This window comes from Acyrthosiphon pisum, chromosome A1 (genome assembly GCF_005508785.2).
Source record: "Acyrthosiphon pisum isolate AL4f chromosome A1, pea_aphid_22Mar2018_4r6ur, whole genome shotgun sequence".
In the NCBI taxonomy this organism is placed as follows: domain Eukaryota; kingdom Metazoa; phylum Arthropoda; class Insecta; order Hemiptera; family Aphididae; genus Acyrthosiphon; species Acyrthosiphon pisum.
Window position 1 is genome coordinate 33,084,708 of NC_042494.1, and position 18,825 is coordinate 33,103,532.

Here is an 18,825-nt window from a genome sequence, read left to right on the forward strand (position 1 = left end):
AAAACACACAAAAAATGTCCAGTGGTTTAGGAGGAGATCAATGACATACAGACAAACATTTATTAGTTTATATATATAGACATAGATTGTTATTATTTTCGGCTACCTGGCACCCAATTCATTTTACCAAAGAAAATTATTATACCTACATTAAAACCTTCCCCGTGACTCGGCCGATTTACTAGTGAAAACCGTATTAAAATAAGTAGAGTTCTTTTCGAGATATGCTCGTACATACAAAAAAGGGGGCTTCTATTTTATAATATATAGATCAATAGATTATATTATATTAATTGTATTAATATTTAATCATTATTACCTATATTATTTTGTATATTACACATTATAGTAGGAATATCGTATATGAGATCTCGGGGCCCTCAAAAATCGGGGGCCCCTGTGAATTGCACACACAACACTCCCGATAATTGCACCACTGCGTTGTAGTTTGTTTTACGTATACACTGAGCCACTGAGGTCCATTCACGACGAAGGGTTTGAATCCGATAGGGCGCTGGTTCCGCTATAATGCGTGGCCTATTACAGTATTACCTATACATATTTTATAGTTTATACCTATATAATATACACACTATAGGTATACAGGTATACCATGTGTTTGTGAACGATAATAATAATATATTGTAATATACAATAAATGCATTACCATATTATAAATGCAGAACCTCTCATGTCTCACGCCCAACGACGATTTATACCCACTCGAGCCCATCCAAGGCATATTCACCCTTATATACAGTAGGTATGTCAGTATAAGTATATTATGTATATAATTTAGGTTATGCTGTTCATTTAACACAATATAAATTATAAACAGCGGTTAAATTACAATGGTTCTCGGAACTATGGACACCGTGTTGAGCATAATATAATATTATACAGCGTAAAACATACGTGTTATTGTATAGTTTGCTAGCGACTCGACTTCAATATTTCAAAACGAGTATAATACGACTTATCAATAAATAATAATATAGGTATGATTCGCTACAAATGGTTTGGAATAAGGTTCATCCGAGACGTAAATAGTGAATTTATATATTATAAATTATGTCCAGACTCCAGACCAACAGGTGAGATTATCACCTGCAGAATCATTTTATAATGTATAGGTTGGTAGTAGACAGGTAGGTATTATAAATAAATAATACTATTCATCTTCTAGATGTTTCAGTAGTCAGTAATCTGTATTATATAAAGATAGATAAATATATTATATTCAGATATTCTGTACCTAACTCTACACTCATGTACATTATTGCCATCATTAAATGGTATAATTTATTTTATTATTAGTCATTACACTATAATATATATAATACTCATAATATATTACTATATAGTATATTAGGTATAGTCGTATAGATTATTAATTAATTAATTCAAAAATCTAAAATAATTAACCCGTTTTCTAATTTTGCATTCTCATTCATAATATGATTCATATGATTCTCACCTATTCGGTTATAGGTTAGGTTGAGCATACATTGGCTCAAGTACTTAAAATATTACGCATTTCGTTAAAAAATGTTTATATTATTATTGTTAAAAATATAAATTAAAAAAACCATTATAATTTCTAAGTTTACCCGATTTTAGTAACAAAATAAATTGTTGCTAATGTTTATTAATCTTTTTACGTATACTAAGTACTGTCTGCTATATCTACAATATTAGATAGTTGTATAAGTTTTAGCAACCTAATTATTTAAAAAATTTTCAAAGTCATTGTTATTTTATAATTTTTATTTTTATACAAGTATAGATTCATATTGTATACCGGCGGCAGCGCAGTCTGCTAAATCTATTGGTATAGGTTCCTAAAAAGTAACAACACTCTAATTATTTTAAATTGATGGGGCCTTGAACGGTACCCTGAACCCGAAATCACTCGAGAAATCTAACCTAATTAGTATATATCGTATTGCCATATCTGATATCTATATTATATATTAATAAAGTGTATGGTCATTTATTTTACTTCAGTAGTATGGATATTTTACTTGTGGATGGAGCTTCCCAGATTCTGATGCCTCTCTAAATATCGAACAAAATTCTAAAGTAATGATTAAATATGATATAATATTAAATATAGTACATTATACATAACTTTTTTTCAATAAAGAAATATAATAAGTAATATAATATTATGGTATTTTTTAATCAACAATAGAATACGGCACATATATAATATATGGCACATGACTGAGTTATATTAAACAGTATTGAAAAATATTATGTCAAAAATTAAAATTTAATTTAAAAGCACATTACCCCCGATATATCCATTCGTTTTACATTTTTATACACAAACTGCAATTTGCAAAAATGATTTATTAAAGCATTAATATAACGTGAAAAAATTAAAAACATGTTTTAATAAAAATTAATAACCGTGTATCTGAAATATATGACGTAGGTACCTATATCTTATTATCACCTGCAACCTGCAGGAACACATATTGTGTAGAGTAGGTACTCATTGAGCTTAGTTTTTTAGTTCCTGTATAAGCATATTATGTAAGCACTCCAAAAAAGTTGCATCGAGTTTCAAGATATTTCTATATACCTAATAATGATATACTCGCGCTCTTCCTACCCACTTACTCGTATTATAATTAAATCCAAGATTCATCGCAATTGTACACTACTTATAGAAATCGAACGGGCTCATAAAAAAATGTTTGCTATTTAAGTAATTTTTTTGTTTTTAACTTTTACAATAGGTAGGTACTAGAGACCAGATTAAGTTAAAAAGATTTGAATTTGAATCTGAAACACTGAATCTGTAACAACTTTATACAACTCATGAAGTAGACAAACATTTTAAAGCGACTAACTAGATTATATTCAAGATAGAGTTCAAAATATTCACCTAGATACGATTAAAATTTTTTTTTTGACAAATTACTGACTTGGAATAATATTATAATCAAATTCCGTAATGTGGATGTTTAAAATAAAATCACGAAAGTATCATAAAATAACTTTAATTCTATTACATATATTTTTTATTTTTTTTTATCAAAAATTATAAATATATAATTACGTGTGCCCATTTTCATAGTACCTATCTATCTATCTATCTACAGAGCGGAAGGGTTTAGCTCCCCCAACTTTGTCGAGGACGCCCGTGAACATAAATATACATAATATTATACAGTCTCTTAGAATTCTGATAAATATTATTTGAATAGCAATACAAATTAAAATATCAAAACTTTTATTATTCGATTTAAAACGGTGGCTTTGCCTTAAATTACGGCGTTTCTTTCTTCTGTTATGAATGCAGCTATAGTGTGCTGTTATGCTACATTGGTACATAGGTAGGTAAAGCCGGTAAAATTAACAACAATAATAATAATATAATATTATGTAGTATTAAACGACGTAGTTAAAATAATAATAATAATAATAATAACAACAATATAATACGAAACGCTGTTTTGTGGAGCGCGACCTAGTACCTACAGCTGCAGCTGCTGTTCACGGCTTTAGCGGATTTTTCTTAATATTCACTATTATAATAATATATACATAGCGACGACGACGACAGCCGGTCGGTCGGTCGTCGGTGTTCCGATCGCGCGGCGGAGGGCGTGTTTAGCGCGCTTTACCACTCGTTCAACGACCAAATACTGATTACACGACGGACGGCCCTGTGATAACGATCAGTAGGTAAGCGCGCTTGTGTGTGTGTGGTGTGTCGGAAGGCACAGTCGGCCGTCGTGCGCGCTCGGAACTTATTTATTATTATCATCACCGTCGTTTATCATAATAATAATATATAATAATAACAATAAAATATATTGTTATAACATTTTACATCATAATAATATCGTTATTATATACAAGTACACGACAACTACCAGTGACGTACTGATGTCCGGACCGTCCAGTTAGTCCAGTTTCCTGTACGCCGCGAAACGACAACAAACGTCCTCCCCGGACCTGCGTCTAGCTACTACACTACTACAGGTAGGTAGTGCGACCGAATCCGGAGACGTTTTACGTTTTAATTTACGTGAAATTTTTGCCTTTCCGACCGGCTTTAGAGTAGCTAATTCGGGTACGCGTTCTGTAGTCTTTCGCGGTTTTCAGTAGGTAGTGAACGAATACGTAACTCCGCGACGCATCGGTACGAGACCTTATAAAAATATTGTTAAATTATTTTCTTCAGGATCGCATATCGTCGCCTTTCAATTTTCCCCAGTAAGAAAAGCGTCCGCCCGTCCGGAGCCTAACATAACTACGAGATTTGACTGCTGAAACGGACCAAATAAAAACGAGTGCAGCAGCAGAACACCTGCCGTCTCAGAGTTTTCCTTTTATCCACAACATCGTTTGACGCAGTGCCCCCACCCCCAACTACTCTACTACAGCCATTCCATTACAAAACATCCCCCGTTCAGGGATATCGCTTTCAATCAACAGCGTAAGTTATTTATTTGCTTGTTTTATACGACCAACCGGGGGACCAAACTAGTGCTTGCCAGATTTTTGTATCGATATACCTATACATATATATATTGTATTTGTATTAATTGTGTATTGTAGTTTGGATAGAAAAATATTTGTTCACCATATGCTCACAGCGCATTCCGATGCCTACCTATCACATAATATATTATTAGGTACTAAATACCTTACCTACCTTTTTATCTGTTTCGAGCCAACAACGACAGGGGGATTTCTTTTGCAGTGATTCACCATAACCATTCGCCTAATGCTAAGAGTTACGCTTACATTTTACATATACCTAGCTAAAAATATTATTATTTCTGATAGGCTAATAACATGCACATTTTTTATTACTAACCTGGTGGTTTTGGGAGTAGATATCACAGTTTTCCAAATTGTTTGTAAACAAAGCCCAACGGTCAATAAATTATACCATATTATGTTATGTTTTGTTAAAAATTGGAACATCCATTTATGGCCATTAGTAAATGCCCTATAATGTAGGTGAGTATTTATATTTTAAATAGGTACCTATATTGTGAAGTTTTCATAATAATACCAACAGTGGATATCTAAAGTCTTATAATTACCTAATACCTATTATTTACTGATTATTTGTACTTAAGCCTTTATACCTTATATTATAGCAGTAGGTAAAAAAGAATAAGTATATGTAAATACATTAGACTACCTAATTTGAACATTTATAATGACTGACTTTTATTTGCGGGTCTTACAAATATTTGACTAGGAAACTAAACAAAATTGTCTGGGTTATAAACAAATCAACTAATCAAACTTATACCTTACAAGGTATATTATCGAACACACTTTATGTTATGTTTTGTATCTATTTATTTATCATTGTTCATTACCTATTATTACTACTTATTAATTATTATTATGATAAAATTATTTTTCATAGGTTTACCTAGCTTATAATATTAGCTTTAGCTTGTGTTTAAAATAATAATAATATAATCCATTTATCGAAATATCTAATACTCCAATTATTAAGGCTCCAATGTTTAATATTATTGTTTTGTTTGGGAATTTAACTTTTGGTTTTAAGGAACGTAATATAATATTATTATATTAGAATATAATAGATACCTGTATAGTTAATTTTAATTCATCAGTTAAGACATTTTATGTTTGAACAATAACATAATATAAAACTAGAATTTGTTTATTTTTTGTATAAATAAATAATAACCATTACCTACCTACCTATAAAATATACCCAACTACATAATATTAAGACGTATACCTACATTTTATAAAATAATGCATGTATAGGTAGACACCAAGTAGACACTTGTTTTATCATATTTATAAGAAATAAAACGGAATAAAATTACTTGTAGTTAACAATATTGTTGAGTATTATACTATCTAAACATACATAATTTAATTTCTACTTATGCCAATGCTTGGATACATTTTTATGTTATTTTGTCTTTCACTAATTAATTAATAGCTATGTAAATTTATCATAACAATTACAATCTGAATTACTACATAATAAAAGTATAGTTATCAATTGTTTATATCTTCAAACTGCAATATTATGTTATATATTAAATGTGTTTTTATATTTTATTATTTAGTCTTAAAATCTAGGTACCAAGATGGTATCTAGATACTTAATCAATAAAAATATGAGTAAAATCTTGTTATGAAAATCATACTTTTGTCTATACTCTGCACCAGGATAGAACATTACCGTTTTGCAGCTTTGCTCATGCAGACTGTCAGCAGTGACCAGTCGGAGGTAGGTACAATTTACCCCACTTAATGGTACAATGATAGAGGTTGTATAATGTATATATTATAGCATCGAACGTACCACGCATTAACAAACTGTTGTCGTTGAGTAGGAGGTGCGCGGGATCGGACATGTTTTGGTCAAGACACGGTAATGTTCTCTCTTGGTACTAACTACAGTTTCAATATACTTCATAATTATTATCTATCGTTGGTAGGCTACCCCTATAAGTATAGGCATAAGGCATGCAGAGACTTATGTAGCAGATGTGGCTGCTATTTTTTTTTTTGATCACCCACCCCTTCACACTGCCCACCCCCTCCCTACAAAAAAGTATACATACAAAAAAAAAATGCATAAATAAAATACACTCAAACAGAAAATTAAAATGTATTTTAATGTGATACCTAGTTTCAAATTTCAGCAGTTTGGTGGAGACTTATGGGTAGGTAATAGGTATAGTCTTTTTTGGCCCTTTTTAGGTGTCTATTATAACAGTATGCATAGTCAAATCACAAAAGTCACTTAAATAGTATTACAATTTTCAAATAGGCACTTAAGTTTTTTAAATCATTTAAGGACTGTCTAATGGTGGCACCTAATACAAACTTTTTTTGAAAATATTGATGTACCTATATAATCAAAATTCTGACTAGTAGTTTTTGTGTTATTAAACTAACTTGTTCTAGGGTAATTGTTAACAATATGAGGGAGTCTAAGTCCTTCTAAAAATTTGTTTAGCCCCTATAAAACTGATAAGATACGTGGCATAAAAATATAAAGGTACCATAAGAAAGATATTTCTCTATTTCATCAAAATAACCTAGCCTTTAAAAATGTATTCTATTTGGGTTATAATTGTTCATGATTTTAGGTTTAAAAGGAGCAGAACCTATATGATTTGAAAATTATAATAGGTAATTTGTACCAACCTAACCTAATTCATATTATTTCATAGTGACATACAAGTAATAACAACTAGGTACCTATCTACAATTAAATAATATATAAAATTGTTTTATGAATATTTGAAAAATTATTATATAAATAATTCGGACAGTTTTTTCATAATTAAAATTGTATTATATTGTTTTGCTCCTACAATGTAAACCCTAGCATAGCGTGTCTACGATTGCAGTTTAGGGTGCATGAGCTGCATCTGCAATTTTCAAAATGTGCCGGTCAACCGAGTTTTAAGTCAGTTAGTAGTTAAGTCAGTAGTTTAGTCACGCCTATGGTGTATGCTGTATAGCTATATACTTATGTATCCTGGGCGCAAGCCCATTATTTTGTTGGTAAATAAAAATAAATAAATAAATATTCATTCCAGTGATACATGTTTTATACCTTTATGGCTTTATGTTTATATCATGAGCTTTAGAAATTACCTACATTTTTTACCACACATTTTATGCTGACTATTTATACGCCACAATTCTCAATTTAAATTAAAGTTAAGTTATTTTATATTGAATAAAGAAGTAGAAGACTTGTTAGAAATTGAGTTTTTAGCAGGGGCATGTAACATAGGATCCAAGTGTTTCTCAGGGAAAGAAGGGATCCAAGTGTTTCCCTTAAATATGGGTAGGTGGTATTTATAGAAGGAAAATAGAATATTTTATCGGTATAACAACATTTTAACTTTTAAGAGGTAGGTCACCTAAAATTATTTGAGCAACACCAATTTTTTCCTGATACATGTCACTGATATTTAGTTTTAATATATTGATATGTGGTAAGTGGTTCAGTGGTTGTGTTGCTATTTTATATCACAGTGAGTTTTGTTTAATGTGATCACTGATTTATGGAATCAACCGTTCATTGGAATTAAAAACCAAAATCCCAAACCAAATATTATATTGAAAAGAAAAATGCTTTATGTAATCAACTGGTTAATAGAATCAAAATAGCCTGAACCAATGTTTTTTAGGTACTCACTGTATAATACCTACTATTATTGTTATTTAATGTCCACTTTTGAAAAAGTGGCTAGTTATTATGTTTTAATTTAATTTAATTATACATTATAATAAATAAAATAAAATAAACAATAAATATATATATAACAAAAAACAATGGCACACAAATTCAAACAAATGTCTTGGACATTCACTTTTTACTTGAAACCATTTAGATTAAATTTTTCAAAGGATTACACATAAATTAGTAGTTGGTACTAAACTATTAAATTATAGTTTTTCCTGTCAGTATCATAATATGTTATGTGGAGGTAAATTTTTTTCTAAGAATGTTATTAGGACTTAAAAAATTACTATTTTAAGATTTTACAGTGTAGTCCCGGGCCTACCCATACTGTATGTCATAAAAATATTATAGATTCTGCTGAAATGTAACATTTAAAATTTCTGATTTCAACGGTTATTGGATGAATACCTAGGTAATGATTAATGCATCATATAATATTATCATCTTCTATTAGGTACCTAACATGAAAAAAGTAATTTATTCATCAATTTATTACTATTATATTTTCATTTTGTTAATGTTTGGTGTACACATTTCTAAAATAAAATAGTACATTAAAATAGGTTTGATATATTTCATAATAAAAATAATTAATACCTACATATATTTTTTACTTTATTTTTGACCACATATTATATTTGTCACGTTATGTTAATATAATGTTATCTTGTTATTTTAATTTACTTAAAAGTTTATATGTGTAAATTAAAATTACAAGGTTTTTATTACAACGAGGATACGATATAAATTATCATATTATTCCATATTTATCGCAATTTAATTTAATCACACGGATAAGTATACAAATAAATATATTATGCAATTTTTTGCGTAAGTAAAACCGCAAAATAAAATATAATAATATAATATAATGTAAAATATTGTTTTTAATTTATTAGGTACCACCTATAAATGGCTATGTTATAGAAGACGATCTTAGTTTTAATTTAAATTTTCCTATTGAATATTGGTTAAAAATACAATAATATTAACATAAATATGTTTTTGGGCTGGGTACAGCTGATATACAAAATTAATGGTTACTTTATTAATACAGATTTATAATACATACACTTTCTTCGAAGTGAAAAATATTGAGTAGCGTGCTATGTTTCTAAATACACCACTTTTTTTTGTTCGATTTTTAAGAATATAATATTATATTAATTGTAGCTATTTTATAAGAATTTTTTACAATATTTTAGTTGTATATAATATTATCATTACATTGTATATTTGCTTCAAATCGCTTATAGATCAAATAACAGTATAGACTATAGACCCCACAATGGAAATGATTGCTATCGTGGGTTATTGACCGTACGTGAATGAAGAACTATTTATGAGTCTGACATTACTGTTTTATCTTTAAGTTCAACTGTTCAAGTATTTTTGTCAAAAATGTGTACACTACTACATTGTATCTTTATTATGTGAACTGTGAAGACGAGTTTTGAAAAAGTCTATAGTTAGAAATAATTAGTAAAATATATTTAATACCAAATTAAAGTAGGTATAAAACATTTAAACATAATACATATTTGGGCCTTGGCCCTTGGGGTATAAATTATGTGCAATGTATTAATATATTTTACATTTCATTGCCGTATAAAGTATAGTTTTGTGAAAAAGACGAGTATGTATATTATGTAGAATACTAATATTATGTATAAAACATTAAATCGTATTTTAGACATTTAAAGTGTATAATAATATCTAAATCATATATAAATAAATTTATAAATGTATAACATACTTAAACAACTCAATCTCAAGTTTAAATTATTGTGTTAAATCTGAGAAAAACTTGAAAAATGTTTACATTAATGTGCTGAACAAAAATTATTAATTATTTCAAGATTCTTGTTAATGATTACTAATGAGTTGAATTTTAAATATTAGTACTATTTTCCATTTTGACTTTTTTCTGAACTTGATACATTTGTAATGTACGATACTACGATGTATTTATAACAATTGAAGAAAACTAGAAAAAATTTTATTAGAGGCAATATAATACAATTATTGAAAGTTATTTATAAAAAATTGGTTCAGTAAAATAAAATAATTTAATTGGCTTGATTCCAAACGAGATTAGATACGCGGAAATTATCCATCAGTTTAAAGTTATAAATTATAACTTTATTAAGAAACTAGCTGATCCCGTGCACTTCGTTACCCGTTAAATGTACAAGCTATATATGACTCAAACTGTGTTTAATACGTTATTTAATATTCGGTGAATGATGTTCTAGATTTATCTTAACTTTTCTGTTGCCCAGAATAAAAATTCTGATTTACAGTAGTATATTATCACTTATCAGGTAGGCAATTTACCTGAGGTAGATCGCGGACCCCGTACTGTTTGTACGTAAGTGTATGATTTAACACTAAAGTATCTAAGTTATACCAAGTTTGTCGCTTTTACTTAATTCCACCTACGATGGATTAATATAATCAATTAATACAAAATTCTAACCTAACCGTACTAAAATCCGACGAATAAAAAAAAACCAAATTTAACCCTTTTTAAATTAGCCTATCTTCTTCCCAGAGGTGTAATCTACACACAAACATTCATTTATATATATATATATATATATAATATATATATATTCATATATATTGACAAAAAATAATAATACAAATCAACAAACATGCCCGATTAACCAATAGCAAACAATATATAATATACTATTATTATTTTAATAATAATATATTATTTTTATTTTTATTTTTTTCTGGACCACCCTTATTACTTAGGGGTATATAAATAGATAGAAGCTGATTCTCAGACCTACTGAATATGCATATAAAATTTCATAAAAATCAGTCTAGCCGTTTCGGAGGAGTATGGTAACTAACATTGTAACACAAGAATTTAATATATTAGATAAGAATAATTAAGAAATTAAAATATTTTCTCAATTGAATCCGAGTAACCAAATAACTAGAAAAAATCCGTTGTTGTTTTTAATATTATTCATTATACAACAGATTCCTATGATATTTTTGACAACATGGGCATAGGACGGTTGAATGAATTCAATCAATGCTGGATGACCGGATGTAGTTCGTTCATTATCTCATTTGTTTTGACTTAGATTATACAAATAATAATTAATGTTATTATTAAAATAATAATCTATTCAGTTTATAAATAAAATGTTAAGTATTATAACATTTTTTTTTGTTGGTAAATATTCAATTCAATTTTTACTATTTTTTGTGATTACATCGCACCATTCACTAATAAACTAAAATATGTATTAAGGCGCCCGGTGCCGATGCCATTTTATCCTCAAAAATACACTCTTCGGGAATAACGATACCGCCCTGTAGAATCAACCAAATTTCATAAGTTTTTTTTTTTTTAATTGCTAGAGAAAAATATTCTACAGCCTGCATCGATCTCTGTTTTCCAATATTTTATTCTCAAACTTTATAATATGTCTAAAAAAATACAACATATAAAGCATTTTTTTACAAACTGTTTAATACAATTATTTGAAATAAAATACAAAATCTGAGATCGATTCAGGCAGTAGGAAGTCTTCGTCTTTCAGATAAAAAAATAGTCATCAAAATCCGGCTATTCTACAAAGCTTGAGAGCTAGTCCCGTAAAGTCATTTTTTTTCTCGATATAATACATTAATACACAGATGCTAAATAGATATCGGGTAGTAGATTAGTGGAAACGTCTTATAATTGAGGTGGCAACTAAAATATTAAATTGAATTTTCAAATTTTATAGAATTATGGAAAATTTGAAAAATCGGCACCGGGACCCTTAAGAGATTAAAAGGACGTCAAGACCTGAACGTGTTGTCCCTATCTAAAGTATAACAGCAAATTTTACGTTCAGAAATCAGAATAATCCATTTTACTGTTATATATTTTAATATTAGAGTGGATTTGAAATTCTCATAACTTGTGTTAAAATTTAAATGTCGAAATATTTGAATCTGACGATACGTCAATTCACTGTAATATTAAAAATAATGGAATAAACTATAAAGTGATTATTCTGTGCATAAAATTTGGTATCATTTGGTATGTGTTTAACTATGTTACTGCGTTAATAAACAGACATCCATTTGAGTACCTAAGTCATATTATTATAAATAATTAAATGGAACTAAAATTTCTAAAGATTTTATACGAAAGTAAAATTAATATCAAAGTTTCTGTGCATTTTTTATTTTTTTACTCTTAAGTAATTTAGATTGGGAACATACAGAGTAATAATAATAATTATTTTTAATTACATAAATCATTCAAATTTCTTTCAATATTAATTATTTTTAATCGTTAAAATACATATAATCTGAATATTTATTTTTGCATTCCTCTGTATATATAATACCAATGTTATTTGAATAATATTTTAGTTTAGATAGATACACATAAATTACATCGTATATCACATGCCTGTTCAATTTATTTTAATAGAAACAACAATAAATTGCAATATAATTAATACTTCCTTTACGCTCTCTTGTCAATAAAAAAACTGTCCAGCTATCTAACAGAAGGTTAAAATAACCTACATGAAATTGTTGACAGCTTCTTTTTCATGGATAACAATTTGTATTATAATTGTAACTTATATTATTATATGAAACGTAGTCCCTCGACCTTTGGCACTCCTATTCATACTTCATAGTTCATTATGATGTATTGATGTGTATTATTAATATATTACAGAATTTTTAATTTTAATATAATGCATTTTTTTCAAACACCACACCGGTTTGGTTTCCTGTTACCTATATAATATTATGGTGTAAGGTGTTTACCACGTTTTTGTATTTTATGATCTAAGGTGTTTACACTTTCCTTTATAGTTTATAATATACCTACGATTTGATTGTAACACTTTCCCCCTAAAATATACCTATGAACTAAATAAATTAAATGACTTGTATTCGTTTTTAAACCAATTAAATAAAAAAACTGAAATTCACCTATAATAGTGGTGAATCGAATATTTTGCCTCACAGCATATAGTTACATAAATTGTCTAAATAAAAATATATCCGAACAATAATTTTTTGGTATTTTTAGAAATTATCTTAATTTTACATGTTACAAGCTATTCCATGATAATAATTTTGATTAGAATAAATTAATAAATAATGTTTTTGAAACATCGTTTTAATTTTCTTTCAGTTTACTGGAAAATAAAACCTACTTTTTATTATAATGTATATGCAATTTTGAGTATTACATGGTAATATTTGTAAACGGTAAATAATTAAAATACGTTTATTTTAAAGTTATTTTCTATTTAAGTTATTTTATTTATAGTTTTATATTGAAATGATTTGTTTTCATTTACAGACTGTAGAATGAATATCAGTTATCTATGGCAAAGATGAGGTATGCAGATATGCCCAGAGATGTTTCTATTGACAATTTCCCTTCGCTCAACGTGTCTGAGGTAACGCTTTCACAACTATATTAAATTAAATATTAATGTACCGCTATCTACTTGATATTATAAGTTTCGTGGTTTTTAATATTTTTAAAATTGTATCTAACGTGATTGTACAATTTATGTTATCGTAATAGGTACTTGGATGTATAAAAATATAAATTATGATATTTTTGGTATATTTTTTTTAAACAAAAAATGAAAACAGTTAAATTAAGAAGGATAATATAACTATCACATTGTACAATTTTATATTTAGATTCTTTTCAGCAACTGTCTCGTGAATGAATATACTGGTAGACGTTTATATCATACTTTTTTTATGTAAACATGAAACATTCAATTTTATAAGGATTTTACAAAATTAAACAAAAACTAAATATTAAGAATATTTTCATTTGTTATTAATCACTATAGTATGACTCTAAAAGTAATGTGTGTGTACCTAATGTCATAATATATTAATAGTTATCAGTTACCTATTTAGTTACTAGATATGCTATTATAAATAAAATATACTTGAAACTTTATGCAATCGCATATTTCAAAGAAATTAGTAAACCTAAAATCTAGTTCAATATAAAAGTGTTTCCATTTCAAAAAATGTTAGCATATTTCGATATTTTTGTTCAAATCGTAATAATATGGAAAAAATTTCATTTTTCCTTTTATTTTATGGCTATAATGTGCGACCAGCAGCCATATATACACTTTCGACAAACTGACAAAGGCAATATTTGAATATTGTTATTACTAGATTACCACTAAATTACACGGCACATACCGCACATCTACTTTTGGGTATCTAATTTGTAAATTTGAGGGCTTTTGCAATATTAAACCCTAGTGAAATCAAAAATAATGATGTTTTGTTTATTTTTGACGGGTTCGGCACCTTATACAATAAAACGTGTCAAATTTTCTGTTGCGTTGTGCAAATTTATATTATTATATTTTTGCGATAATTGAGTTCATTTTTGTAATTTCTAATGCATATTTATGCGCATATTATACGCAACAGTTTATTAGCTATTACCATTTATCCAATAAAAAGGAATTGTTTAATAAATAGGTTCTATATTTCCTTTATTTTAAGGATTTTATACTCATAATTTTGGATAACAAATTGGAGAAACGTCCCCAAGATGTTTTAAAGATATATTTTTAAATTAATAAATACATTTTTTAACTGAGATGTTAATAAATGCGTTGTAAGTAGGTATAAAGTAAGTAGTAAGTATAGCTAGTACCTAAATACAGTAGAACTTCGATTAACCATCACTGTCGGGACCGGGGCTTTGACGGTTAATCGAATAGACGGTTAACGGAAATTTTGCAAAAAAAACGTGTAAATACATATACATACACACATTTATTATATATTTATTATATTTTACGTGTGTACTTAAAAAAAAAAAAAAATACTTACATTGTAACAAATTATAAACATACATACCACACATATTATAAAAAAAATTCTGTCATTTTAGTTTGTTTTTTTGATTATTTTGAAGATAATTATTTTTTTTTTCGGCGGTGACCGATGACGGACAACAGAGAGTGACGGTTAATCGAAGTTCTACTGTACTAGTGTTTCATATAATTCACAATATTTATGTATTCTTATGCACGAATCAACGAATGACAGTCACTGGCAACATGAGCAAAATATCGTGCAGTACGTAACTAATAGCGTATTGAAGTTCATTGAATTTTGGGTAATTTACGATTCATTATTGAAGAATAACTTTATGAATATCAAAATTTTAATCAACATTGGTGTAAAATTATATATTATACAATTATCGTAATAGGTATATATGAATTTGATAACAGGTCATCGCCATAAATTAATTTTAACATTTTAGATTGACAATTAATGATAAATGATTAATAATAATAATAATTATAATAATTTGTTATCGGTAAGTGTTAAAGGAGATTCAGTTTTCGGTAATCGGTGTGATATAAAATAATGAATTCTTTTATAAAAAGTCTTTATTTTATGCCTGGTCTGGGTATTAGAATTATTTTCTAAAAAACCGAATTGTTTAAATATTATGATGTTCTTTAAGCGTGAAGTAATGCGTATTTTTTGTCGTGTCAGCTGTATTCATAGTTTATAGTTTCACTCGATTTATAAAAACCATTCATAAGAGAAAAATACCCTCGACCCAAATAATATACATTTATATTTTTTTCTCCGTCATTTTACGGATATTGCTATTCACTCCTCCCCCCCCCCCCCTATATATTTTCTTCAAATCCTGTTAATCTAGCTTATGATGGATTGCACAAAAATGATTTCTAGTTAAAAAATATCCCATGTACTATGTACCAATTTAAAACTATTCCAAAGTCAATGGTATTAAACGATTATTATAATAGTACATAAATATAACATAATAATAGGTAAAAACAATAGGTACCTAACTTTAATAAGTAATAGGTAAGTACCTATAATATTATGCGGAGGTATGCGTTAGTATTCGTAAGTAACTTTAAACTTTTAAACGACTATAATATATTGTGGTGGATCGGAAATTTTAATTAATCCTTAAATTTGAATGACACCGAAAAAGTGTGCACATTCAAAAATACTTGTTAAAATATAAATTATATCTTTCACTGTCATGAAAAATACTCATTAAGATAGTCTATTATATTACTACACAGGTATTTATTTATTTATTCATAAACAGTTTAACGGATCTAGATCCTTATTAATAATATAATAGTGCTACGTTTTATTTAACTAAATTATAAAAATATTTTTTTTTTTATATTTATTAATACTGAGTTACTCATAAATTGCTGTTATTCGAAATTATAAAAAAGTTTAGCGTAAATAAAAAGTTGTTCTATGTATGTATATCAAAGATTTGAAAATTTAATTTCCTAACATATTTAACAAAAAAAAGGGTGGGTAAGTGGATGTCGCTCTGCTGTACAGTAGGTTACAAGTGGGTCACTGTATATTGGATGGTATTAAATTTGAATTCAATCATATAATATCATTGTTTAAGAAAAACGATTCTGAGCGGAGACGGTATGTCAGTCTAGGTATAAGACTATTATATACTTATCTATGGTATTAAAAAAAAAATTGACCTATAGTAGGTACCTATAATAAATTCCAAATTATAATCATATCACAATATCCATTAGGTACTTATAACGCGTTATACATCAACAACAAACCGTGATAGTATCATAGATATATAATAGTATACTTTAAAGTTTAGAAGTTTCAAGTACCCACCAATAATATTATACAATCATAACAAAATAACTAAAATAGTTATTCTAGGTTATTTAATATGCAATTTCGTCCAAATTTGAACTTAAAATGACTATAAAAATAAACTGTGCTTATGTATTGTTTAGATTTTTTGGTAATAGAATTAACTATTTACGTGTAATCTTGTTATACATTTTCAATCATTAGATATAAAAGTTGAACATTTTATAAATTTTTAACTACAAAATAATTATTAAATTTTAAATTTGATACATTTTGTCAAAATTCGACCTTTAAATGCTTAAAAAAATGTTAAAAAAAATGCTTAAAAAAAAATGCTTAAAAAAATTGTGCCTATGTATTTTTAATATTTTTCAACTGCTATTGTAACAATATAATATCAGGAGCCTTGTATACATTTTTACACTTTTTGGCCCAACAGATAAAACTTAATTGATATTTATAGAAAAAAATACTAAAAAAATTGAAAACTGACAATGTCCGTAAACAGTCCAAAAAGAGTCAAATTATTTTCAAAATTTTATCGTGTATAGAAAATGCTAATATAAACATTCGGTGAAATTTTCAAGTATCTACAATCATTCGTTTTTTAATTACAATAAAATAAGAAAATCGTCACATGAGAAATCGAGCGAATTTCAAACGCTCATAAAAATTTAATTTGACTTTCTTGTAGACATTTTTTTTTGATAAAGGTAGACAATATTATGTGGAATCTTGTAATTCATTTTCAAATCTTAGATTTAAAAAGAAAAATTTTTTTGAATTTCTAACTCAAAGTAATTTGCAAATTTTCGTCATTTTTACGTATTTTGTTAATATTTGAACTTTAGATGCTTATAAAAAAAAAATTGTGACTATAGATTTTTAATTTTTTTCCATCTGCCATTGAGACAATTTAACAATATACTAGGAGCCTTCTATTAAATTTTCAAGCTTTTTTAACTAACAAATAAAATTTTATTGATATTTATAAAAAAAAAAACTAAAAAAAGTGGAAACAGAAAATGTCCGTTAACAGCTCAAAATATTTGGAAAATGTTATGGCGTTTAGAAAATGCTATAAGTCAAAATTTCATGTTCCTACTGTCATTTGTTTAAGAGTTGCACCAAAATCCAAAATCAATTTTCTAGAAAACAGATTTTGTGTAAAAATTCCCGTTTTTCCTTAATTTTTCTTTTGTTTTTACGGCGCTTAAACCACTGCGAAATTTTTACTTTTAACCCCCCAAAGTACTAACTATATTCACTTTCCTATCATCAGAAAAGATACTTTTGAAGAAAATCCAAGCATTTTTACTGTTCTAAAAGGCGATGGCAGACAAAAAAAAAAAAAAAACACACCATTGTAAAATCAATACATTCATCGTTTCACTCAGAATCTAAAAAGTTTAGGTACCGGAAAGTCTATTCACCAATTGTCCACGTATTAAGATAATATACAGGATATGGTACGACACCTAGGAATCAATATTAAGGGGATCGGTGGCGGGCAGTTTCTAAGGAGTTCGAATTAGGCAATTTTAAAACTGCACGTATGCGGATGTTTTAAATGTATGCGTAGTAAGTGATCATTATAGTTTGTGTGACTGTGTATAGAAAAAATAGCGAAGCGTTCCCGCGGCCCGCGCGCTCATGTACAAGTCACTTGCTGGCGTTTCGCGCGTGAACTGTAGGCAATTTATGCTAATTTGTATGTATTTTGTTCCATCCTACCGATCGACCTAACAATGCGATCATTTTTCACTAAACTGATTGAATTCTTTATAATGTCTATTTGAGATTGGTCAGTCCATATTTTAAGATTTTTGATTTAAATTCTGATTAATCAAAGTTTGAAAATTCCAAAAAATATTTCAAAATATTCAAACTAAATTTATTATAGCTAT

At 27.7% G+C, this 18,825-nt stretch overlaps 1 protein-coding gene across 1 annotated transcript in view; it reads left to right on the forward strand.

Annotated features, from left to right (window-relative positions):
- The first annotated feature begins 3,645 nt into the window (after positions 1 to 3,645).
- The window catches only part of LOC100160303 (ras-specific guanine nucleotide-releasing factor RalGPS2), a 25,163-nt gene continuing 9,983 nt past the window's right edge, over positions 3,646 to 18,825 (forward strand). The window contains 2 exon segments of the mRNA XM_029486933.1: positions 3,646 to 4,456; positions 13,581 to 13,680. Of these exon segments, the coding sequence (XP_029342793.1) occupies positions 13,606 to 13,680 (75 nt within the window). The 5' untranslated portion in view covers positions 3,646 to 4,456; positions 13,581 to 13,605.